Below are 25,954 nucleotides of genomic sequence, written 5' to 3' on the forward strand. Positions count from 1 at the left end.
ATACCGGCTCTTGACCCAACACGAGCATGCGAGAGTCTATCCAGTTTTCTTAAACACAGCCCCCCATAATATCCCCAAATCAACACCTCGAAATCGTGACCAGAAAAATAAAAGCTGGAACCGCTTATCACCCTAGAAAATGATCCTGGCAGTCTGGCACCCGCGTTGTACTTGTCCTAAGTGTTGAGACTTGAGACTTGCCAGCAGTTGCTTGCAACCACTGCAGAATAGAAAAAGCTTTATTTTTTTTTTGCGAGAAAAGAAAAGGCTTTGTTAACCACAAAGCTAACCCAATCGAAGTTGTAAAGCATCCCATCGAAGTTCTTGCCGCTTCGGCTTTGATCTTCTTGTCTCCTGTCTCTTATACAACATTGATCCTGCGGCTTCAGCTTTCGTTTAAGAGTTATACCGGCCGGCCTTGGAGTACATGCTATGCGTAGCAGTCCACTTGAGAGTTTTTTTAAGTTGGACAGCAATAAGGGATATCCCACTCTCCCAAGAAAAGGCCATTTGGATTCCTTTGGCGGCCTGTTGTTGTAAACGGGGTAGGTGCATGCACAATATTTGTATACACCCTGAATAACAATGAGAACGCTTATATATAAGAAACGATTGCAAGCTTGCCGCCATTATCGTGTGAGCTTCATATAGCTCCCATTTGAGTTGATCTGGGCGTTCATCCATCACCATGTGGAAGCTAACGACCGGTGCGGCTGCGGCTCGGGGACCATGGCTCCAGTCGAACAACGGCTTCCTTGGGCGGCAAGTGTGGGAGTACGACCCCGACGCTGGCACGCCGGAGGAGCGCGCCGAGGTCGAGAGGCTGCGCGAGGACTTCACCAAGCACCGCTTCGAGAGAAAGGAGTCGCAGGACCTCCTCCTCCGGTTGCAGGTATACGTCCCATAGCCGACTTGCATTATCATGCGATGTTTATACTCTTTGCTTTGGAATCTGTATCATATATGAAATTCTAATATTTTCCACGTAGAAACACAAGTCTCCACGCTCGGAGGCCCACCCTTAACTTTACGAATTGGTTCCTTGGAGCCTGCAGACGAGTTTTGATATGTGATTTTTTTTTTCAAACCATGCAGGAGAACTGCATGTATACATGTTAAGAAGGGAGAAAATATGTGTTCTTAATTAGTTTTTTCTAGACTCTAACACATGTAAATTTTTCAGCGTGCAAAGCATGTTTTAGGAAATATTAATAGCATGCAGTAGTAGGTTAAGAAAAAACCTTGACTGCGGTAGAACAAGAGTGGCCAAGTCCGTTCGAAAAAACACAGACATACTAGCTAGCTTAGCCCGTTCACCAAGAAAATGTTCTTTTCGGTCAAAATAGGTACACATGCTGGTCGAGTGGGAAAAAATTAACTTACACTAGCTAGCTAGAAAATAAAAAGTGCGTACATAAGCTTAGCTATAGGTGGAATTCTGAACCCTGCCAGAAAAAAAACACAAAATTTAATGCCGAAACAAGGTTATGGGTGGGAAGATTTTCCATGATTTAACTTATGTAATATTGGAAAAAAGAAATGTACAAATGATAAATAACCTGATTGTATAGATCTATACATATGCATGGTTGAGTAGAAAGAGTAACACATGTACATATTACTTTTACATAAACATTCATGAAACCATTTTTTTGCAAAATAAAAACAAATATATGTAATATTTTGAAAATCAGTTTTGCGGAAGGCTGCAATGCAGTAATCTTAAAATATTAATAGAAAAACTATAAACACATGATTTTTTTAGTTTACGAATCTCATATGTATTGTTGGATCTTAGCAAATTGACTTTTCTAAAGCTAGATATCAAATCAATGTGCATAGTTATATATTATCGACTTGGTCTGTCATTCAATTACAATCAACATAAAGACCAGAAACCACAGATATACTAGAAATTTCTACGAAACTACAAATTAATAGTCATCATGGTTGATCCACATCATTTGAATTATTGTGAAAGTTGGATTTAAAATTAATGGCTAAGTTTAAGGAAAGAATATTACTTACATAACCATGTAGCTTCCTTTTGGCATGTTCAAGATTATGTAGTTTTGATATGTGTCCACAGTTTTTCATTTATACTCGTATTCTGTAAAGGTTTAAACGTAGAAAGTAGGAACCTTGCAAAAATGGCTTTGGCATGTTCAAGATTACGTAGTTCTGATATGTGTCCATAGTTTTTCATTTATACTCGTAGTCTGTAAAGGTTTAAACGTAGAAAGTATAGGAGCCTTTCCTAGCCTTACAAAAATGGCTTAAACGTGCAAAGCATTGACTAGAAAGTTTCACATTTTGAAACTGCATAAGAAATTGTGAGGAAAACACACAAACCGAGGGATTAACTCTAACTACTACCTCCATTCCAATGAATGAGGATTATATTATTTTTAAAATGTCAAACCGTATAAATTTTGAGCAAGTTTTTACAAAACATCATTAACATGTAAAATACAAAATCAATATCATTACATATATCGTGAAACATATTTCCATATGATATCCTTTTGGATGGTAGCACTAGTGGAAAACAGGAATTTTGCACCAGTTGGCAAGGTGCTTTAGCACCGGTTGCCCAACCGGTGCAAAGCATCCCGAGCTAAAGCCCCCCCCCCCCCCCTAGCACCGGCTATGTTACAAACCGGTGCTAAAGGGCCACCACGTGGCGGCTGCTGAGCGCCTGGGCGGAGGACTTGGCTTGACTTAAAAAAACATATTCATTTGAAGGGAGGATGTATTTAGTTTGTCACAAGTATTAGCTTCAATGAATTGCTTTCCTTTACATTTTACCAAGAAAAAATAATAATGTTTATTTACCTTGCATATTGATGTAATAACACACATAGTTCTACTATTGAGCTAATATTATTTCCAAAACGACCCACATGTGTGTTTTGACCAATGACGCAACAATCATAATCCCACAAGTTCAGGTTTGTTAATGTTCCTTTTTGCATAGGTGATACTTTATTACCATAACACTTTTATAGTTCTAGAACCACATTATTTCGTACCAAAAAAATGTGATATCCATTAAACCATAGTATTGTTTCTCAAAAACTTTCCACCCACTAAAATAGTTACCCTAACATTTGCGAGGGTCACCGCGCTAGTTAGGGCAAAAGTAAAAAAACTGAGAGGGAGAAAGAGAGAGATGAAGGTGGGCGTGAGATTGGAAGTAGAAAAATAAACTTGACAATGCGTAAATCAACAGGGAAATTATGCATGTGAAAATTTCATGTAGATTTAGTTACCAAAAAAGAGCAATGGCTATCTGACTTTTACCACACTTTTGATTTATATGACAAAGAGCACCCTGCAAAATAAGAGCCATATATAATTATGAGCCTGGCCTATGTGAGCTTGAGCTACAGATGACTCCTTTTATTTTGACAAAATAATAACGGTGTCTCAAGGTTTGAAAATAATAATAAATGGATCTAGTTATATATGTAAACTATAAGTATGCAAAATCTCAATAGCAAATATTTAATATTCTAGAATAAAATTAATAACAAAACTGTGCATTTAAGTACATTTAAAAGTAATATTTGCAAACCTTCAAAATTAGTCGGATTTTTTTCCGTTCTTGTGTAGTGTAGAGTAAAAGGTTTTTTTGTCGATACTTAAGGACATGTAGTGCACTGTGTACATCCTTATATATATCCAGTTTTTCAACGTTCTCAAATTTAACGTGCTACATGTAGCTTGAACTACAAGATGATTTGAACAATCCAGAGGAGGATTTCACTTGATTATGAAAAATGAATTTAACAATAGTCATTAGTACAACCCCTTAGTCCATGTTTTCAAAAATTCACACGTGTAGATGGAAGTGCTCTCAAGAAGGAAAAAATGATCCGCTCCGGGATTCCCCCGCGGGAGACTATTGGGGAATACCCTAGCCCTTCTGCACCCCTCCTCCTCCCTTACCCCTCTGCCTCCATGGGCTAGGGCCGCCGGGAAAAGGCATCGCGGTGCCAGTGGTAGTGGGACCTTCCCTACCTGCACGCTAGGGTTTTTGTTGAGGCAAGTTCTTAGACGCCGAGAAAGTGAACGGCCCGGATTACTAGCAACCTTGCGACGGCTCTAATGGCGTGGCTTTGTTCCCGGGCGTCGTGGTTATCTTGCTCCTTTGCGGTGGTGTGCGGTCTCTGGTGAGGCCATCTCGAAATTAGTGAGGTAGCGTCCATGCCGCTCATGGCGACATGCCAAAATATGGCGGGTTCGGTTGGTGGTGGCAAGGTTCAGTCCAACACGGAGCGATAGGTGGACAATTGTGGTCTTGACTTAGCAGCGCGGATGCACGGATAATGGGGCATGATCACGCGATCAGGCCTGATCTAAGCCCAACGGGCCCTGCTACTGCATCCGGAGGATGAGCACCTTATTGCTACAAACTCAATAGCTCAATTTTTAATTACATCACTTCATTAGTTTGCTTTTATGAACTAGGAAGCAATTAAAGCCTGTTTTTTGTTGAAAAGAATGATGTTTTGCACTTGCCAACGAAATAAAAGAACAAAGTATATTGAAAAAATTAACCAAGGATATAGGAATAACTACTTTTGCATATTTTTAATTTATTTATGCAAATTTGGTGTCTGTGATGTAAAATATTTTATGTAAATTTTATTTAGGGTCCAATTACTATGATATAAGATGCATGTCCCCATTTAGCATTTTTATGTGTGATATGAGAGATATTTATTTTCTATGTGTTATACAAATGATACCTAATTATATTTAGTAGACCAAAATGGATAAAATATGCGATATATTTTGAATTAAAAATCATTTGAATCTGTGATGCCAAGAGGCCTGACTAAATGTTGTCGCTCATATCACCATGATATCATTTTTATGATCTTTGAAGTTTAACAATATTATTTAAATTTGTGAAAATTAATGTTCTAAAAGAACAATTGAGTCAAATAATGAATGATGTAACAAGCCTCTGGTTATTTTGAGATTTACAATTTGAACTATAGACACTCTAGCTTATGGGGACGTTACTTTCATATAAACTATAAACATGCCGAAGACAAAGCTCCGAACGATGCATGTCTAGTGCAAAGGAAGATTAGTTTTTGCACCACCTATCTTAATCCATAACCTAACTCTATGTGAGCCATAGGAATACATATCCCTATCTTTCCATCAGACTAGCCCAACATTATTGGACCGATTCTTACATGGAGAGTGGAGATGGTCTATGCAGTTAGTATGCATGTAGAGATATGCGATGCCTATAATATATTCCTAACAACTGCATGCTCCATCAAATCAAGTTAGATTTATTCTTGGTTCTACCCACTGGACCTGCATGTAGCTATGGGGTGCACAGGACACCGGGTTGAAATAAAATTCTTTGTAAAATAACAACTTTTCACCATGTATGCACCGTGTAAAAGATAAATTTTATCTAGTTTGGCATCCGCATGCACCCTGGTGCTGAATCTACTAGCTCCGCCACTGGTTCTACCCATTGCATACTTTTGGGGTCAAAATATCAATATTTATGAAACTAAACACATAGAATATAAATATATATTTTATGGTGAATCTAATGATACAAATTTAGTATATATTTTTGATATTTTTTTCTAATAACCCGGTCATAGTTAGGGTAGTTTGACCTTTCGAAAAACTAATAGACCTTATAAGAAGGAACGGAGGGAGTACCTTTGAGTAACCTTTCTTTTACATAGTTTTTTGTTTACTCCCAATGGACAAAAAGATAAAACACACATGCTGCCAAACGTTATATTAATTTCTAAAAATATTAATTCACTAATATGTGGGTTAATTAATGAACTTTCGTGTAGCTAGATTTGATGGAATGATTTATGTATTGTAATAGTATACATATGATTTTCAATTATTGGTCAAATTGAAATATTGGAAACGTGTATGTCATACAACTTGGGGAGCAACATTCAATATATACCATTCGATCCTTACGATGTACATTATTTACTGCAGTATGCAAAACCAAACCCTATGGTGAATATTCCAAGACCGAGTCCTCAAAAGATCACAGATGTCACCGAAGAACTTATAACTACTTCTTTGAAGCGAGCTCTATATCAATATTCCACTCTTCAAGCACACGATGGACATTGGCCTGGTGATTATAGTGGAATTTTGTTCATTATGCCTATTATTGTAAGTATTTAATTCAGAAAATTATGATACATTTGAAATATGAATAGATGCTTAATCATTTTGAACACGAGCACAATACTATTTGGATCCAAAATAACATTCAAGCATTATGATACAATGGTAACATTATTCTTATTTCTTACATACACATATTGCTGGTTGTAAGATCATGGAATAGACATGGTTTCTTGTAAAATTCAACAATCCACATATATTATAGGAATACTTCTAAATAGGTTTAGGTACAATCTTACGCGTAGATTGCCCACAAAACGGAAAGAATCCATGATTTGTAATATAGGAGTGTTGCCAAAATACATAACATTGATGTGGAGTTCATTGAAAAGACTGAAATTACTTCTTGAGACCCTGAATATCAAATTTGTGTGAGAAAGAAAATGTGCAGTAATATGAATGAGTTCACCCGCTTGGCGCTATTCCGTTTATTGCAATGCACCGCCACCGATGCAAGGATTGGTCTAGTCTCTGCACAACACTATGGCTATAGGATTGTGTGATAACAACGTGTGTGGGACCTTGCACCAACATGTGGTTGTGTTCTACGTGGCAAATAATGCAGTTCATGTCACATACATCCTTGGCATTCTGTTGGACCATTATTCTGCCAAGCCGAACAACGTAGACTTTATTGTCTACGGGAAACCATAGTGACAGTACAAAGAATTTGCTTGTACGCACATTCAAAGGATGAAAATAGACTCACATCATTATTGCTCCCTCCGGTTCATATTAATTGACTCTAATATGGATGTATCTAGACACATTTTAGTTCTAGATACATCCATATTGAAGTTAATTAATATGAATCGGACGGAGTACAACATTTAAATAACTAATAAATAGTGAAAGTTTAAGAAAAACCCAAGGCCAAAGTAGCAGCAAAGAATAATTAAAAATAGGTAGCTCTAGTAATTGTGCCACATCTAACCAACAGGTGGTTTACAATCCAAGGAATAACAACCTATCATAGACGATATAATCTACACATGACAAGTAGCAATTGAGTATATTGAATACTTTGCATGTTATTACACCGAAAAATTAACAGACAAGGGAGTAGGCTTTGTGAATTTAATTTTATGCGCACAATAAATACAATTTTCAATATTTCCTTAGTTTTTTTAAAATTCACCTCAACCTAAATTTTTAAAAAATATTAAATGAATGTTTTATAAGGCTAGAAGGAAACTTAAGAGAGTGAGGAACATATGTTTTCTGTCCATCTAACCCATCTACTATAATAGATGGGTAGGATCATAATTTGTTTTCCTTAAATCACTTATTATTGTTGTATAGTACTAGAAGTGCCCCCTCCAAGATCAACATGTGAGAGCCTTACATGATTAGGTTAGTTCCACCTAATAGAGCCCCCTAGGATAATTGGTTGGCAAATTGTCTCAAAAACATGTTTTGATCTGGAAAACAAAGATGAAAATAATAATCTCCTAATGCTATCCCATGACCCTAAGCACTAGTAGTCCATCATTTTACACGCTATGGAGGTTATACACATTCCCACATGACACATCTATTATTTGTAAATTGAAACCAAGTGCATATGATTGACAAAAGGTCTTTCAAATATTTCCAAGGCGGCTAACTACTTATTTTGAGCAAGCTTGCTCAGAATTCACAAAGTCCCCTCCAATTGACAGTTCAGTGAGTAGATACTACTACTTATCATATTAACATGTTGAATATTTCCAAAATTTCCCCTAAACGTACATGTCGAATATTTCCAAGGCTGGAAACTACTTATCATGGTCTATTTTTAGTGCCAACCCATATTTTAGAAATCTCACAAAAGTCTAGTAAGTAGAACTTAACACCGGGTTTAGAACAACTAATTCCCACTCAAATGTAATTTTTCAAATTCATTTTTTTGTAGATGTCCTTTAAGCCTTTAATAAATCTCCAAGAATTTAGTAAGTTACCAATATAGTTGAAAAATTGAGAGATTTCATAATTCATCAATAATAATCACAACCGTTTTCTATTAAAATTGGTTAAGTAATTGATTCCCTCTTTTGATATTGGAATAATATTAATAGGGAAAACCTAAAAATGACTCCAAAATAAAATGGGAGCAAAACAAATGCAATGTGAAAATTTTATTTGTTTAAAAGTTTCCAGCCAAGTTATATATTCTTTGATAGGAATAATAATCCACTCTTACGGAGTATTTTTGTAAGCTAGCTCGGAAATCTTTGAACAAGATTTTAAAAAATTCAACATTGCTAAGGAAAATTAGAAAGACTAGCTCCCAAAATGATTGTACTTACTAATATTCTAAGTAGAATTTTTCTGGATGTCGGACATGCTACTGGAATCTAACTAATACTATATGACATGCACTCTATTTCTTGGCTCAACGACCAAGAAAACCCTGCTACCAAAACTAGGACTCTCAATCAATGACCTTGTGCGTGTGGGCATCACGGACAATATCATTTTACCTAAATCGCCTTCAGCAGCACTTAATCCTTGCAACAGCCCTTCGAAAAACCATTTCCCACTTCAGGCCCTTAGTAGTAGCACCACTCAAATTAGCATTTTGTGATGGGAAGCAGAGTCAACTAGATTGGCCCTTTATATTCAAGTTTTATCTGGATACGAATGTACGCAGCTGAGACGCACGGGACCCCTCCGAATCACCCACGTCGACCCAGCTGCCATGCGGTCACCCTAGCATTTAGAAAATTGATGACACAAAAACATTTACATGCATATAATTTGTTTTGAAATGTACTTATCTCTCCTATACGCCTTTTTTTTGGTATTTTGTTTATTTTGCGGATTTTGGCTCCCTCCATATTGATTTCCGTAAAATTATCAGATATTTTCTTTATCTTGCAGATATTTTCATTATATGTTACGGGATCACTTAACACTGTACTATCACCGGAACATCAGCGTGAGATATGCCGCTACATTTACAATCAACAGGCATAGAATAAACTCTACTATATAATTTTGTGTTGGAAGTTTAAAAGTCTTGCTTTTATCTTATTATGTAATCTCTAATATGGGCAGAACGAGGATGGAGGATGGGGAAAACAAGTTCTGGGCCCAAGTACCATGTTTGGATCATGTACGAGCTACGCGTCCTTAGTGCTTCTTGGTGCGAAGCTGGACGGTGATCAGGATGCATTGACTAAGGCGAAAAATTGGATTTTATCCCATGGAAGTGCAACTGCAATGCCACAATGGGGAAAAGTATGGCTCTCGGTACGTGACAAAACACATGAGATGATGCTCCTTGTTACTTCGTAATAATGTGATAACAAATAGTACAAAACTGACTATCCGGTGTGGTTTTTAGCAACCAGTACTAAGCTCATATTATTTGCTGTAAGCTAAGATTAACGTAAGTGACACGTGTGCCATCCCAGATAATTGGAGTATATGAATGGTCAGGAAATCATCCGATTATACCAGAATTGTGGTTGGTACCAGATTTTCTTCCTATTCACCCAGGTACTTGTTTTTACGGATCACCATAACAATATGTCGTCTTTGATAATTTGGTGTTAACCTAATTACTTCTTGTGTACATAAATGTAAAATAATTCTTCATATGCAGGTCGATTTTGGTGTTTTACCCGGTTGGTGTATATATCAATGGCATACCTTTATGGGAAGAAATTTGTTGGGCCACTAACTCCCACAATACTATCACTTCGTGAGGACCTATATAGTATACCTTACGAGCAGATTAACTGGGACAATGCTCGTGATTCTTGTGCCAAGGTTTGTCAACTGGTTCCTATATTTCCAACCGGTTTATATATTTTACTCTTTTGTATTTGTTAATTTATCACGTATCATTAATCAAGATCTACATATTCTTTCCCATGAAATAGAGAATATATCATTGCATAAATCTAATGCATGCATTATTATTTATATATTTTTAACATTCATTGTTTGACAACTCATAAATCACTCCCTGTGGATATACACGACAATACATGCGGAACAGAAAGAGTTCAAAGCTCCCACACATCATGGATTTGTTAGTAGCCTACAATCTAATGTTCTGGCACATATCCCGTGTTACTGTCTAGGGGCGTTGCATCCAGAACGCCACTCAAGAGAAAATACAACAACTAGATCCAATGTATAGCATTATGGATAACCTGTATACATTACTAGGAATTTTCTTATAGGTGAACATATACTAATGGTATGCCCTTGAAGTACAACAAAACTTGTATATGTTATCTTGTAAAAATTGTTATAAATGGAGATGCACAATAAACGAAGAACGAAAAAGAAAACACTGTAGGGGACACGAGATTTAACGTGGAAAACCCTTGCAACACACAAGGGAAAAAACCACGGGCGCCAGCCAGCAAAACTTTACTATTTTGGTGGTGTTTACAAACGCCGTGGGTGTACAATGATGCGATGATAACCCTAGCGGCGGCTTACAGGGAAAATATATAGACGGTGGCAACGATCCGTACCGCGGGGGCTTCGCCCCCCGCACCCCCAAGGTGCACCTGCTGGGCCTCGGTGTGGGCTAACTTCAGACTCGCTTCGCTCGGCCCAAGCCTACCGCCGACGGGCCTCGCTCCGCTCGTCAGAAGTTAGCCTTTTCTTGGAATTTGGATCACAATATAACAAACTCCACCTTGAGACAAATTCCTTGTAGCATGAACTTCAACAATCACCTGAATCAACAAAGAGAACACTTGCTGGCGCCAACGGCCACTTGGGCTAGACAAGTTATACCAACCAAGCTTGAACAAAGTTCAAACTTGGACACCGGGACAGAGCTTAGTCATCATATCAGCAGGATTATCATGAGTACTAATCTTGCATACCTTCACTTTACCTTTTGCAACCACATCTCTGATTGCGTGGTACTTAATATCAATGTGCTTTGTCCTCTCATGGAACATCTGATCTTTAGTAAGATAAATAGCACTTTGACTGTCACTGAACAACTTAATGCAAGAATTATCACCACAAAGCTCAGCATATAAACCTTTCAGCCAAACAGCTTCTTTACCTGCCTCAGCAATAGCCATGTACTCAGCCTCAGTAGTAGATTGTGCAACAACATCCTGCAAAGTAGCCTTCCAGCTAACAGCACATCCACCAACAGTAAACACATAACCCGTGAGGGACCTTCTCTTATCCAAATCGCCAGACATAATCTGAATCCACATATCCGGCGAGCCCCTCACCAATCCTGCCAAACCTCAAGCAAGCTTTTGATGTGCCGCGAAGGTACCTGAAAATCCACCGAACAGCTTTCCAATGTTCTTTACCAGGATTAGCCATGTATCGACCGACCAAACTCATAGCATATGACAGATCGGGACGTGAACAAACCATGGCATACATCAAGGAACCAACGAGCACTAGAATAGGGAACTCGAGACATGTACTCAATATCATCTTCGAGCTAGGACATTGCAAAGCCGACAACTTGAAATGAGAAGCAATAGGAGTAGTAACTCGACTTTGCATCATGCATATTAAAACGATGAAGAACTTTCTCAATGTACTTTTCCCGACTAAGAAACAACAAACTAGACTTTCCGTCCCTTTTAATTTCCATGCCTAGTATTTTCTTAGCGGGACCAAGATCCTTCATCTCAAACTCACTACTTAATTGATTCTTTAAAGTAGTGATCTCTTTCATGCTCTTGGCAGCAATCAACATATCATCAACATATAGCAGCAAATAAATAGGTGATCCATTAACAAACTTGATATACACACAACTATCATACTGAGATCTCTCAAAACCATGTGTAAGCATAAATGAATCAAACCTTTTATACCACTCGTCGTGGCGACTGTTTCGGACCATAAAGGGACCTCTTTAACTTGCAAACAAGATCCTCCTTACCGGGCACAACATAACCTTCGAGGTTGGTCCATATATATCTCCTCCTCCAACTCACCATGCAGAAGCTGAGTCTTTACATCTAGCTGCTCAAGCTCAAGATCATGCATAGCAACAATACCAAAGAAAGCACGAATAGAACTATGCTTCACAACCGGGGAGAAAACATCATTATAATCAACACCTGGAATTTGACTGAAACCTTTTGCTACTAACCTTGCCTTAAACCGTGGAGGCTCATTAGGAGACAAACCTTCCTTTCTTTTAAATATCCACTTGCAGCGGACAGCCTTCTTTTGTTTAGGCAAGTGCACAACATCCCATGTGCCATTCTTCTCAAGCGATTGCATCTCTTCTTGCATCGCACCTACCCACTTCTCTTTATCAACCGAAGCAATGGCTTCAGTATATGTAGCTGGTTCAATATCATGCTCCACCTGTTCAAGCACAACTCAAAGCATAATCAACAATATCACATTCTTGAATTAATCGGGTAGGAGGTGCAATATTTCTCCTAGGGCGGTCAGCAGCAATAGACCGTCCTTGTCGCCGAACAAAAGGTGGTGAGGGTGGAACATCATTATCATCATTGTTGGTTTCAGGAACCACATTTTCATTCTCCTTTGCGTGCTCCACCTGCACGCCAATTCTGTGCTGCTCATCATCAGAAACATCAGGAGAATCAATAGCATCAGAAATATCAGTGGACGGACTACCATTAAACATAACCGCCTCATTAAAAACGACATTCCTGCTCAACACAATTTTCTTAGTTTCAGGATTCCATAATCTATATGCCTTGACTCCTGAACCATAACCAAGGAAGATGCACTTAACAGCCCTTGGCTCCAACTTTCCATTATCAACATGAGCGTAAGCGATGCAACCAAAAACTCTCAAATCTGAATAATCGGCAGGCGAACCGGACCATACCTCAATTGGAGTTTTCTTATCAAGTGGAACAGAAGGTGACCTGTTGATGAGATAACAAGCGGTGGAGGCTGCTTCAGCCCAAAAACCTCTATGCATCTTTGCATTAGACAACATGCAACGAGCCCTCGAAATAATGGTCCTGTTCATGCGTTCGACCACGCCATTCTGTTGAGGGGTGTACGGAATGGTATGATGTCTTACCATCCCATCATTGCTGCAAAACTCATCAAATTCATTTGAACAAAATTCCATACCATTGTCGAGTACGGAGTATCTTAACCTTCTTTTCAGTTTGGGTTTCTACCATAACTTTCCACTTCTTAAAAGCATTAAAAACATCAGATTTATGTTTCAGGAAATATGGCCACACTTTCCTTGAGTAATCATCAATAATAGTAAGCATGTAATTAGCACCACCATTAGAAGTTCTACGGGACGGGCCCCAAACATCAGCGTGAACATAATCTAAAATGCCTTTGGTGGTATGAACGGAAGCATTAAATTTTACTCTTTTATGCTTACCAAAGATGCAGTGCTCACAGAACTCAAGCTTACCAAAATCGCAGCCATCAATTAGCTCTCTCTTTGTCAATTCTGCCATGCCAAGCTCACTCATATGTCCAAGACGCTTATGCCAAAGGTTAGTCTTACTGGATTCATCAGAACTAACAGCAGCAGCAATACCAGGCAAAGTGCTACCTCTAAGGACATATAATTTCGCAGAATTCATATCACCAATCATAATAATGAGAGAACCTGATGATACCTTCAAAAGTTTGTTCCCACCTTTGTACTTGTACCCGTCACAATCAAGGGTACTCAAAGAGATCAAATTCCTCGCCATGGAGGGTATGTGTTTCACTCCTCGTCAACGTGCGTGTCATCCCATCATGGGTCTTGATCCGAACAGAACCAATACCAACAATGCTCGCACTCGGTTGTCATTCCCCACACGCACAAAATCTCCACTCTGCACGTGACTCATAAGAACTCGAACCAATCTTTGTTACAGCAAATATGAAACGAACATGCAGTATCAAGAATCCATTCATCATCACGTGAAACACATGCAGCCAAGACAGCTAAGCAATCTCCATCAGAACTATCATTACCAGCAACAACAGCAGCCTCACTCTTACCGGTGACAACGGCAGCCTTACCATTACCATCATTATTTTTCGGTTGGTAAGTTCCGTTCCTTTTCTCCTTGTTCTGCAGCTTCCAACAATCATCAATATTGTGGTTAGATTTCTTACAATACCTGCGGAACTTGTCACGTCCTTTGGACTTTGAGCGACCTCTCGTCGCCCTTGCTCTTATCTCTGTTGTTGTGGTAGTAGTTATCTCGCTGCTCGGGCCCTGCCACGGACCTCTAATGCCTCCGCCTTGGAGGACGAACTTTCAGCCTCGCACCATAGATTTCATTTTCTCCTTTTGTTGGAGAGCATCATAAACTTCCGCGAGAGTTAGTTTGTCGCGGCTCAATAATATGGTGTCACGAAAATTACCGAAAGAATTAGGCAGCGAGCATAAAAGAAGAAGACCTAAATCCTCATCCTCATACTTAACTTCTATAGACTGCAAATCAGAAACAATCTCTTTCCAGGAAGATAGGTGATTCATTACCGAACCTCCCTCTTGCAACTTATGCGAGAACAACTTCATCTTCACGTGCAATCTGCCCGTGAGATCCTTGGACAAACAGATCTCCTCTAGTTTGACCCATAACTCGGCGGTGGTTTTCTCCTGCAACACTTCCTGCAGAATATTATTGGACAGATGGAGTTGAATCAACGATAAAGCCTTACGATCTTTCCGCTTCTCCGCATCGGTCCAGGTATCCTTTGCTTTCTCGCCGAAAGCATCGATCGCTTCATCCAGATCTGAAGATTGGGCGAGAATCGCCCTCATCTTCACTTGCCACAAAGCAAATCTCGTGGTGTAGTCCAACTGCGGTAGATCGAACTTCAGTGACGACATCTCGAAAACCCTAGATCCAAATAACACGGGCTCGATACCACTTGTTATAAATGGAGATGCACAATAAACGAAGAACGAAAAAGAAAACACTGTAGGGGACACGAGATTTAACGTGGAAAACCCTTGCAACACACAAGGGAAAAAACCACGGGCGCCAGCCAGCAAAACTTTACTATTTTGGTGGTGTTTACAAACGCCGTGGGTGTACAATGATGCGATGATAACCCTAGCGGCGGCTTACAGTGGAAAATATATAGACGGTGGCAACGATCCAGTACCGCGGGGGCTTCGCCCCGCACCCCCAAGGTGCACCTGTCGGGCCTCGGTGGGGCTAACCTCAGACTCGCTCGCTCGGCCCAAGCCTACCGCCGACGGGCCTCGCTCCGCTCGTCAGAAGTTAGCCTTTTCTTGGAATTTGGATCACAATATAACAAAAATACCAGTAACGTGTCAAATTAAGCTTATGCCACTAGTAAATAACAACCACTATTATATCAAGCCACCGCTCAAACCTTCCATAATTCACCATTATTGTGGGATATTACGAGAACAAAACTAGTATAGCACTTACTAGTGGCGTAGGCTAGGAACTATACGCCACGAATAAATCCACTGAAAACGCACGGCCCCTTTACACAAAATGTAGCCCACCTAATCCCAAACTGTCCCCTTTGTCCTCTATCCAGATATCTTCAAGTACTAATAATACCACACAACACAACACGAGACCCTTAACTCCCTCTCCTCCCCATTTCTTATCAGAAAATTGCTTGAACTTCCCATATCGCCATCCCTCTTCTCTTATCGTCCCCCTCCGCGCCACAACTCATGATCTTGCTGCACTCACTTCTCCATGACCGAGTTCAACCTCCGCTCCTCTCCATGCCATTACTGCTCCTCCTCCTAACCACCGGCTCCAACACCCGCTATCACGAGGCAGGATAGCTGCAATGGTGGGATCCTATTTCGGCATGCCGTACAACACCTGGAGGCCCTATATCGATTACGTCATCGTCAGGGACCGCATCCTCATCCTTCGCCTCCAAGTGCCCAGTGCTCCCCACTGAAATCTGTTGTGTCCGTACACGCCCCTCCTCCCGTCAACCCTCATGCCCATCCCCAGCCAGGCGCCACTAGGAGGTCCAGAGCGTTGACGCCAAACGTAATACTAGGATTTTCGCGGCCTGGAGTATGTGCTCATCCAATAGTTCATCCATGCGTGCTAGCTTGATTACTCTCCAAGCACTCAGGTTTTGAATCATGTTATTTCAATCGAGTGATGCAACTGATGCCTACGACCTCTTCTATTTGTTTTCCAAGAACAATTATTACTATCGTGGGAATCAGACTAAACGTCGCTAGTATTTTGTTTATATTAGCGACGTGTAGGATAGGAAGAATGCCACTAGTATCATGTTATTATTTACATGGGGACGAAAAACCTATAATAATTGTTACGGGTGGCTCCCCCATGCCACTATGACGTTTTCTGACACCCCAAAAATATTTTTTTATGTGAAAACTGATTAAATCAGTTAAATGCATCATCATTTTTTTAGCTCCATATAGCCCAAGCTAAAGAATAACCACCCACACTAATATGAGATTTCGATTTACAACAATACCAGTTCTGAAATATGTTAGTGTATTGGGGGTGAGGAGGGATATTAAACGTAACATGATCTACCATATAATACGAGAAAAAAGGTGTGGAGTATGCCATCAGAACCTATCATCTCGCAGAAACGGGCATGACGTATCCTGCATATTTTTTACGGAAATTGAAATTAGAAAGGTTTGCCTCAATGAAAAATATGAGAGGGATATTAGGTTCGAATTAAAGTATCCAAAACACGATGTAGTTTTCATAGGTTGGGGTATCTCAATGACTGGCACATGTAATTTTTCTTCCAGAGAGGACCATTGAACATTGAAAGTATCGTTATTTGTGTCTTCTTTTCGTTGTAAAATACTGGTATCACCCCCGACAAACATATGGAGGGACTAGGATTCAAGGATTCACAATAATTTGGCTAGGAACTCGGTTTTTAGGCCTCTTGAGCAACCCCATAGACTGCCATCAAAACTCACCCGATCAAGATTGACCTAATTTCAATTTGAATGAAATAATTGCACTAACTTGTAAAATCTCAAAAAGATATTTCAAGATTTGAGAATCCTTGTTTGATCTAGATTTTTTATGTTGTTACAGGAGGACCTTCTCTTTCCACGTTCATATGCACAAAACCTTGTATTTAGTTGCCTGAACAAGTTTGTGGAGCCGATGTTGAATTGCTGGCCAGCAAACAAGCTAAGAGAGCGAGCTCTGAGCAACATCATGAAGCATATACATTATGATGATGAAGCAACTAAATATGTTAACATTTGTCCTATTAATAAGGTTCAATCATTTGTAATGTAAGTTTAATTTTATTTTACTAAAAAATATGTTAAGTTATAACTTTTGTTTTCTTAGGCATTGAATATGATTTGTTGTTGGATAGAAGACCCAAACTCGGATGCATTCAAACAACATCTTCCTAGGTTTTTCGACTATTTGTGGCTTTCAGAGGATGGAATGAAGGCACAAGTACGTACTAGTTTACGTTTTATCTAGCATATATTGTTGATCTTATATGTTTCAATGTCTTGCAACTTCTAACTTGTTTAATGAATTCTTTGTGCCTCAAATAAAGTGAAAATAGCTAGTCTTATGAGGAATTGATTTTAATCTCTAATTAAAACTCCTCCAATAGGCATTTGTAAGTGATGTAATATTACGAGAGGTAATAGTTTGTGATAATAAAATGTATGTCTAGTTTTATTAGCTAGGCCATTTAAATCCCAAACTAACTAGAACACAGTCTTTTCAGGATCATGTATTATGTAAAAACAATGAAATCATATTTTTTCCTCTTTTGATTAGAGTTAATTCAAATGGTAATATATGGATATATATAAATATCTATATATTTCTATGTAATTCCTAAATGCGTAACATAAAATCATTTATAAATTATGCAATGAGGTATTTCAGTTGGAAACTTTGATGGAGTCATGTGGCATATGATAATCAGGTGTATGATGGTTGTCATAGTTGGGAGACATCATTCATAATCCAAGCATATTACTCCACGGGTCTTTTTGCTCTGTTTGGGCCAACTCTGCAAAAAGCTCACGAGTTCATGAAAAACTCACAGGTTTGTTGTTTTGTGAGCTATATAAAAAGTTTGAGAACAAGTCTATATTACATGCCTTTTTTACCAAGCTAACATGTCTTTCTTATATTTGAAGATTCTTAGCAATCATCCAAATTATGAAAGTTATTATCGCCATAGATCGAAAGGTTCATGGGGTCTTTCAAGCGTAGACAACGGTTGGTCCGTGTCTGATTGTACCGCAGAAGCTGTTAAGGTTAAGTATGATATACTTTTCCTCGTGTCCTTAAATTTGAAATCTAATAAATTTTCGTTGTAACATCCATTAAACCAGTTACCAACTACAAATTCAGTAACAATGGTTTTAACGACATTTCATCCAGGCACTGTTGCTGTTATCAAAGATTTCACCTGATCTTGTTGGAGACCAAATTAGACAAGATAGGTTGTATGATGCCATCGACTGCATCATGTCTTTCATGGTATGAACCTTTGTGATAAATCAATTATCAAAAAACAAGCATAGTCACTATATATGTTTTCCAAGAAAAATGTAAAGATACACGAGCTACAAAATGTCACCACATAGAGATATTTGATATAAATAATGCCAACAGTAATAGTTTATAGTCTACATCACTAACTTACTATAATATATCATTGTAATCCACAGTCCAACTTAATTTAATCAGTATATGTTGTCTAAGAAATTCGTAAGTCGGCCTTGAGTCATTTATTTTGTTACTCTACAAAGATCATCAAACTAATAGCAGGTTCTCTTTTTATATTTTCACTATGTTAAAGAATAAGGATGGCACCTTTTCGACTTATGAATGCAAACGGACATTCTCGTGGTTAGAGGTAAATAATGCTATTTTCTAATTTGATGAATTTAAACACTTGAAATTATTTATTAGTTTATATGCTAGCTTTTGTTTTTTTAAATGTCCATGGTAGGAGAGGCAACAAAACATTTGGTTTTAAGAATAAGAACCCAAATTTCCATCCATGCCGGTTTAAATCCCAACATATGTACAACCACATTCCCAGTCAAATGAGTTAGGGTTAATCAGTTTATAGCTTTGGAACATGTTCATCAGCATAGTTGGGAATGTATTATATTAGCCATGCTAGAAACATGTCTAGGTAGGCCAGAAAGAGGTTAATCTCCATAGGCTTTTGTTATTTCTCCTGTCATATCATATTCTGAAAGTTAATTTTACCTTAAGTATTTTGAAAATTAGTGAAAAGGTGGGCTGGTTTTTCTGGTTATGGTACTCTACCTCCTATCCAAGAACTTTTACTTACAAACATTGTATTTCTGATCAACCTTCTCCACCCTGACAGTAAGGTTTTGTTTGTCGATCTAGGTTCTCAACCCTTCTGAGAGTTTTCGCAACATTGTCTCCGACTATCCGTAAGAGACCCAAATTTTTTCTTAGTTGAAAAGTATATTTTATTCCATATTCATATTGGTGAACTGACTCGTGGCCCATGAAAAAATGGCAGTTCTGTGGAATGCACATCCTCGGTTCTTGATGCTCTTGTACTATTCAAAGAATTATATCCAAAATATCGTGCCAGCGATATTGAAAAGTGTATTAAAGCTGCTTCTTTATTTCTTGAGAAGACTCAAAAGAATGATGGCTCATGGTATGTAATTAAGATGCGCCAATTACTTTTAACACCTAATCTGGAATTCGTAACTATCAATTCTTTTTACCTTGTAGGTACGGTTCTTGGGGTATATGTTTCACTTATGGAACCATGTTTGCAGTAAGGGGATTAGTTGCTTCCGGAAGAACTTATGAAAATAGTCATGTCATCAGAAAAGCATGCAATTTTATGTTATGTAAGCAACAAAGTACAGGTGGATGGGGTGAAAGCTATATTTCAAGTGAAATTGAGGTAATGAATATGTTTTGTTTATTACAAGAGATGTAACATGCTTAAACACGTTTCTTCATCAACCAATTTTTATAACTAGTAAGTTTAAATTAGCTATCTTCCTACAAGTATAGTGGTGATTTATAGCCACTTTTATAAATAAAGTGCAAACATACGACCATCAATAATTAATTGGTTGCATATATGAATACCAGATATTATAATATGACACATAGGTAGATTTGTAATAGGAATTTTTTTGATGAAAAGCTACAAAAATAAAGTAGGTAAAGATCAGGTTTAGAAGTATTTTCGAGATAATCTCAAGGTCAAGCTAAAGCTTTTATTTGTAAGACTGTCGTGCTTAGAAGAAAAGTGGGATCCAATGCTAGTTAATGCATCACTTAACCCTCAATTATTTTGCTCAATGCGCCTGACCATTATACTACTTATGTTTAAGTTCCCTATAAAGATACTTCAGGTAATAAAAATTAATTAATGTACCTTATGTTCTACGCCCCCGGCTCTCATATGCTACTAATTTTAAAAAATAGGAACCCATTTCTTATCATGTTTCCATTCCCCTATCAATTGAAGGTAAACATCTATGAGATGATAAATGTGAAGTAAAGGTAAACAATAGTTTATTTCAAATTAAAATGAAACCAATCGACTAGTTTTCTTTTACATATTTACTATATTATGACCCACTCACAATTCCCACGTATGGGTTATGAGAAGGGCTATAAGGAGATGTATTACAATATGAAACTCCATATACTTCGCCATAAAACACCATGATCGGATGAGGTATGGGCACCAGTATATAAGATTACACATATAGGAAAAAACTTAGTAAGTGAAGAGATGTTGATGAATAAGACAACAAAGATCCCAGGTGATATGTAGAAAATTTTGATTTCAACCCAGCATTGACTAATTCCACATGAAGGGTTACTTCACTACTAGAAAACAACTTATCAGTGGCGCACCTGTTTTGCTTATCACTGGCGCACTAGTGGTGCGCCACTAATATCACGCCACTGCTAACTTTTAGCAGTGGCGCACCTACAAGTGCGCCATTGGTAAGTTATGTAGTAGTGGCGCACTAGGAGGTGCTCCACTAGTAAGCAGTATGATGCGCCACTGTTATAAAAACGAGGTGCGTTGCTGCTGTAGCGTTATGGTGCGCCACTGTTATAGGAATGAGGTGCGCTGCTGTAGCGTTAGGGTGCGCCACTACTACAAGAATAAAATTAAAAAATTAAAAAGCCCACATGGCCTGGCTGTGGCAGGCGGTGGACCCGAACAATAAAAAAGACAGTGCTTCAGTGATCCTGAATAAATAAGAGTTTTTACAAGAACAAAATAAATACAACCATAGTTTCTATAATTTGCAGCTAGGACCCTAAAAATATAAAAAAAGCAATCAAGTCCTTATATGCAAGGGCTCGTCCTTGATCTGGTCAACGCCGGCGTTGTAGTAGCTGCCGACGAGGTCCTCGATCTGAAACTTCTCATGGCCGCGTCGACGCACTGGGGCACGATCTGCTCCTCGATCTGGTACTCCTCTTGATCCTCCATCTGGCCGCCCGGGAGCTGCGCCTCGATCAGGTCCTGCAGCGCGCACAGCCGCACGAGTCCGCGGGGCACGGCGCCGGAGAAGGCCTTGAGTTGGAGGTGGAGCTGCGCAAGGAGCTCGTTCGGGAAGGCTGTTGGCGCGGAGGCTGAGCACCTGCAGCGCGGCGAGGCGGCCGAGCGTGCGGCGCGGAACCGGGCCCATGAGGCCGAGCCCCGGCAGGTGCAGCTCGATGATGCGGGCGTCGTCGATGCTGCAGATGACCCCGTCCAGTTGGCGCAGACGGGGAGGGAGGCGGCCCAGTCGATGCGCGCGCGGATGGCGCCCACCCCTGTGAGGAAGTCGAGCAGCGCCGCCCTGTCGGTGTCCGGCTCGGGCGCGGCGGCATCGTGCTGGCGTGCGGCGTGCGGCGTGCGCGTGGTGGAGACGTGGTGGTTGGAGCTCTGTGCGCCTGTGGTGGGTTGGGTGGCGACGGTGGCCGGAGGGGCCAGATGGCCAGACGGTGACGCGCGGGACCAGCTGCTGCCCCGCCTCGACGTCGTAGTGCAGGATGGCGGAGGAACAGAGGCGGTTTGGATCTGAGGGAGTGGAGGAAGGGTAGATGCGGTTTGGATCTGATAGGATCTAGTGGGTGCGGTTGGTGGAGAAAGGGGAGATATGCCCGAGGAAATTTGGAGAGAGGCGTGGTGTGCGGTGGGTGGCGTGTGGCGTGCGGTGGGGCCGCGTGGCATCGGACTAGGTGGTGCGGCCGGTGGGATTTTGGTGCATAGTGGCGCACCACATATACATGCCCCACTGCTATTTGAGGTCGCAGTGGCGCACCTATATGTCTATATATGGTGTGTTACTGCTAACCGTAGACCATGTCTATAATTCTGCCTCACACTTACCAATGGCGCACTACGTATTGGTGCGCCACTGCTAGCTGAGATAGCAGTGGCGCACCAAAAAAGTGGTGCGCCACTGCTAAGTTTGGGGGAGGGGTGGGATCTGGCTGACCTTTAGTAGTGGCGCACCTCAAACAAGGTGCGCCACTACTACTTTTCTAACAGTGGCCCACCATTTTGTGGTGCGCCACTGCTAAGTAGTAGTGGCGCACGGCCATCATGGTGCGCCACTGCTGGCAGTCTTACGGCTAGGCCTTTTCCTAGTAGTGCTTTGTGTTAAAAAGTGTTCCATAAATAAAGCTGGCCTGGCCTTTGGCTTCATCCCATCAACTAACTAAAATAGTTCTACGGAAAAACCGATTTTCAAAAAGAATCTTTGTTGTAGATTAAAAAGAAATTAGAACATGGCAACTCTACCTTCTTGATGGTGGACTGGAATAAAATAAATATAACTATTGCATATAATTTTTTTCATACTTCATGGAATACAATGTAGAATCTGATACCAACTTATAGTTTAGTTGTTAAGGCACACAGTAAGAAACATTATAATAATATAGAATGATCCATTTGGTGGGTAAGAAAAAAATTGTTGAAGAAAATACAAGATCCTAAGTATAATTTTGACATGTATATCAAATATTATATATGTGCGAAAAACATTAAAGTGTACACACCATAGTACATACAAGCTATAAACATGTTGTGTTCAACATCTCTTGTATGTTATTATATTGAAATGCTTATAATATTCGTGATATTAGTAAATAGGATTGATTTCTCATACTTTTTATGTTATTTCACCTATGAATCTGAATTTAAATCACCATTTCACGATATTGTGGACAATTTAGTCAGCCAACAGTGAAAGTTGAAGTTTATTTCATATTTATGAAAGATTATGTTCTTTTATTATGTTTTCTAATAAAATTTTGTACAGGATTATGTTGATAGCGGTAAGCCTAATGTTGTGAACACTTCATTTGCAATGTTGGCTTTAATTCATGCTGGGCAGGTTTGTTATTTCTTCCTTAAAAGTGTAAATTTGAAATTAGATGAAGATATTCTGATAACATGACATAATTGTGAGACCAATGCATTATCTAACTCTAAACATTAATATATTGGTTTTCTAAATAGGTTGAACGTGATCCTATACCTATCTATCGTGCAGCAAGACTATTGATCAACATGCAACTAGAAACAGGAGAATTCCCTCAACAGGTTATTATGTTTTACCTTATAATTTCTTAAATAAACACTTACATTTTGTGACAAGGATTTTTTGGATGATAACTGCAACACAAAAGACACACATACTGAAATTTAAGCAACATTTCTAGGTGCAGCAAGATAGTCTCACTAACAAAGTCAGGATATTGTATGCATTCAATCACTATTAGTCCAAATGGCAATTATGATAGTGTATGCGTTCAATCCCTCTTAGTCCAAATGTGCACTTGCATTGATCAACCTGCACTTTACATATATACAATAATTTAATTGATATTATCCTCACCAATTCACTGATATTACGTACACAGTATCAGAATTTAGGCTCCCTCTGACTTTATTGTATTTTTCCTTTGATATCAGGAACATATGGGATGCTTTAACTCTTCCTTCTACTTCAACTACGCTAACTACCGCAACTTATACCCTATTATGGCCCTCGGGGAGCTTCGTCGTCGACTTCTTTTAGTGAATAGCTAGTATGGATACAAAATATTGCAATACAAATAATACAAAGGTTTAAGATAGGTTGTAAGCAAGAGTAATAGTGCTCCCAACAACATTTTTGTTATAATTTTTGAGAATTAAGATCTCTCCGAAAAGATATTATGATGTAACTATTTGGATTTTTTAATTCTTCAACTCAACTTGTACATATTAGCCATGAATGTTACACCCTCCCTGTTGCAAAGATACTCGGTATATGGCATGATCTTTGATTCCTCCACGATAGTAATCTCATGGAGGAAAAATAGAAACCTCATTGTGCCCATATGCGTGGTGGCGGGGAACATAGTTTGTTGACATAGTGGCGGGATACGTCGATATGAAAGGATAATAGCAGATACATTTGAGGTCACAATTGTCTATGTGTCATGAAGGTATACTTTTTCACCTATGTGACTGATATTCTTGGTTTTCAAAAATCGTCCAGTAGGACGTGAGTTTAGGTTTTATTGCTTATGTGCTGTCTACAGCCTACTCATGGATTCCTAGTAACGATTTTTGGCACTTAGGCCGGAGGACCTAGTTTCTGAAGTTTTTGATGGAGTGCCATTAGGCCTTCTCGCTTCAGCGTGTTTTCTCCAGCTACAAGTTTTCCGACTAGCAAACAGTGTAACAAGTTAAGTCGGAAAACATGGAAACCAGCACTTGCTTAAAATTATCGTCCAAAAGTGCTTGAAAACAAACATTCAGTACTAGGATAAGTTTTACTTTTCTGCCATGCATAAGTTATCGCACGGCAGGAACATAGCCAAAAGCATATGTTTATGATAAGTCATATTACAAACCCACTACGGGGCCAAAAAATGACGCAACTTAGTGTTTTTCATCAACAAGAACGTTTGAAGATTCCGACTTATCATCATCATAGGAAATGTACCTGCTGCCCTTGTCGGAATCGGTGATCGATTTATCTGAGCTTGCAGGAGACTCCACCTTAACGTCGCCTTCATCATACGAAACCAGACCCAGAGGAATTTCAAATTTCTCAAACCAGCTGTCATGGTCGATCCGGGAGGCGGAGATTGATTCAAATCCTTGAATACTTTTGATCAACATCTTCACCTTGGTACCCTTCAGGATGCCGCTGGAAACTTCCATCAAGTCCATTTTGGGATAGTGTTCTTTGCACATTGCCAATGCACAACCTGCTGAACCGCGGGAGGAAGATTGCTGCCAATGCCCGATAAGTTCTGCCACAAGTTACATAAGATTCGACATCTTGTCAGCAACTTTTGTGCCAGCCCTTTTCGGAGAAAGCTTCTTAGCCACTTTCCGGCATGACCCCATCAGGTCTGTAATGGAAGTTCCGGCACAGTCATAAGCTTCTGTCCGAGGGATACCGTCCAAAGCGTTTTGAGCATAGCCAAGGGCAGCTACAAAACACACCAAGAAACAACCTTGATTAGTTTCCGCCTGCACTCCTTTGTTGAGAAAATTCGAGTAAAGTGGAACTAAGGAAGAAAACACTTACGAAAGATGATATTTTCGATTGCTTTTGGTTCCGCATTAGCATCGTTTAGTTGTGATGAACGAGATTCAACTTTTTCATTGCTTTCCGACAATTTCTTCTCCAACTCTACCATGGCCAATGCATGTTTTCCCTCCAACTCCTTCTTGAGGTTTACCTCATGTTCTTGAGATTCCTTCAAAGTTGCCTGGACGGACTCATGCTCCGCTTCGAGCGTCTTGCGCTTGGCAGAGATATAATTAATTGAAGGCA

General features: G+C 39.5%; 1 protein-coding gene across 1 annotated transcript; it reads left to right on the forward strand.

Annotated features, from left to right (window-relative positions):
• The first annotated feature begins 688 nt into the window (after positions 1-688).
• Positions 689-24,207, forward strand: LOC124676889 (achilleol B synthase-like). The gene is made up of 18 exons (XM_047212905.1): positions 689-892; positions 6,004-6,186; positions 9,064-9,153; positions 9,241-9,435; positions 9,600-9,684; positions 9,791-9,957; positions 17,196-17,384; positions 17,460-17,573; positions 18,061-18,183; positions 18,278-18,397; positions 18,525-18,623; positions 18,946-19,002; positions 19,512-19,558; positions 19,651-19,794; positions 19,872-20,049; positions 23,435-23,509; positions 23,635-23,718; positions 24,091-24,207. Exons 1-18 carry the CDS (start codon positions 689-691, stop codon positions 24,205-24,207), a joined length of 2,271 nt encoding a protein of 756 aa, XP_047068861.1.
• Positions 24,208-25,954: the final 1,747 nt, after the last annotated feature.

Source organism: Lolium rigidum, chromosome 7 (assembly GCF_022539505.1).
Source record: "Lolium rigidum isolate FL_2022 chromosome 7, APGP_CSIRO_Lrig_0.1, whole genome shotgun sequence".
Classification (NCBI taxonomy): domain Eukaryota; kingdom Viridiplantae; phylum Streptophyta; class Magnoliopsida; order Poales; family Poaceae; genus Lolium; species Lolium rigidum.

What these genes read in the sequence shown, in the direction of transcription:
- LOC124676889 (XM_047212905.1), top strand. Translation starts at nt 689, where the DNA reads ATGTGGAAGCTAACGACCGGTGCGGCTGCGGCTCGGGGACCATGGCTC. An exon ending in GCTACATTTACAATCAACAG is followed by an intron (nt 9,154 to 9,240) that starts GCATAGAATAAA and finishes TAATATGGGCAG; the next exon opens with AACGAGGATGGAGGATGGGG. An exon ending in CAGGAGAATTCCCTCAACAG is followed by an intron (nt 23,719 to 24,090) that starts GTTATTATGTTT and finishes CTTTGATATCAG; the next exon opens with GAACATATGGGATGCTTTAA.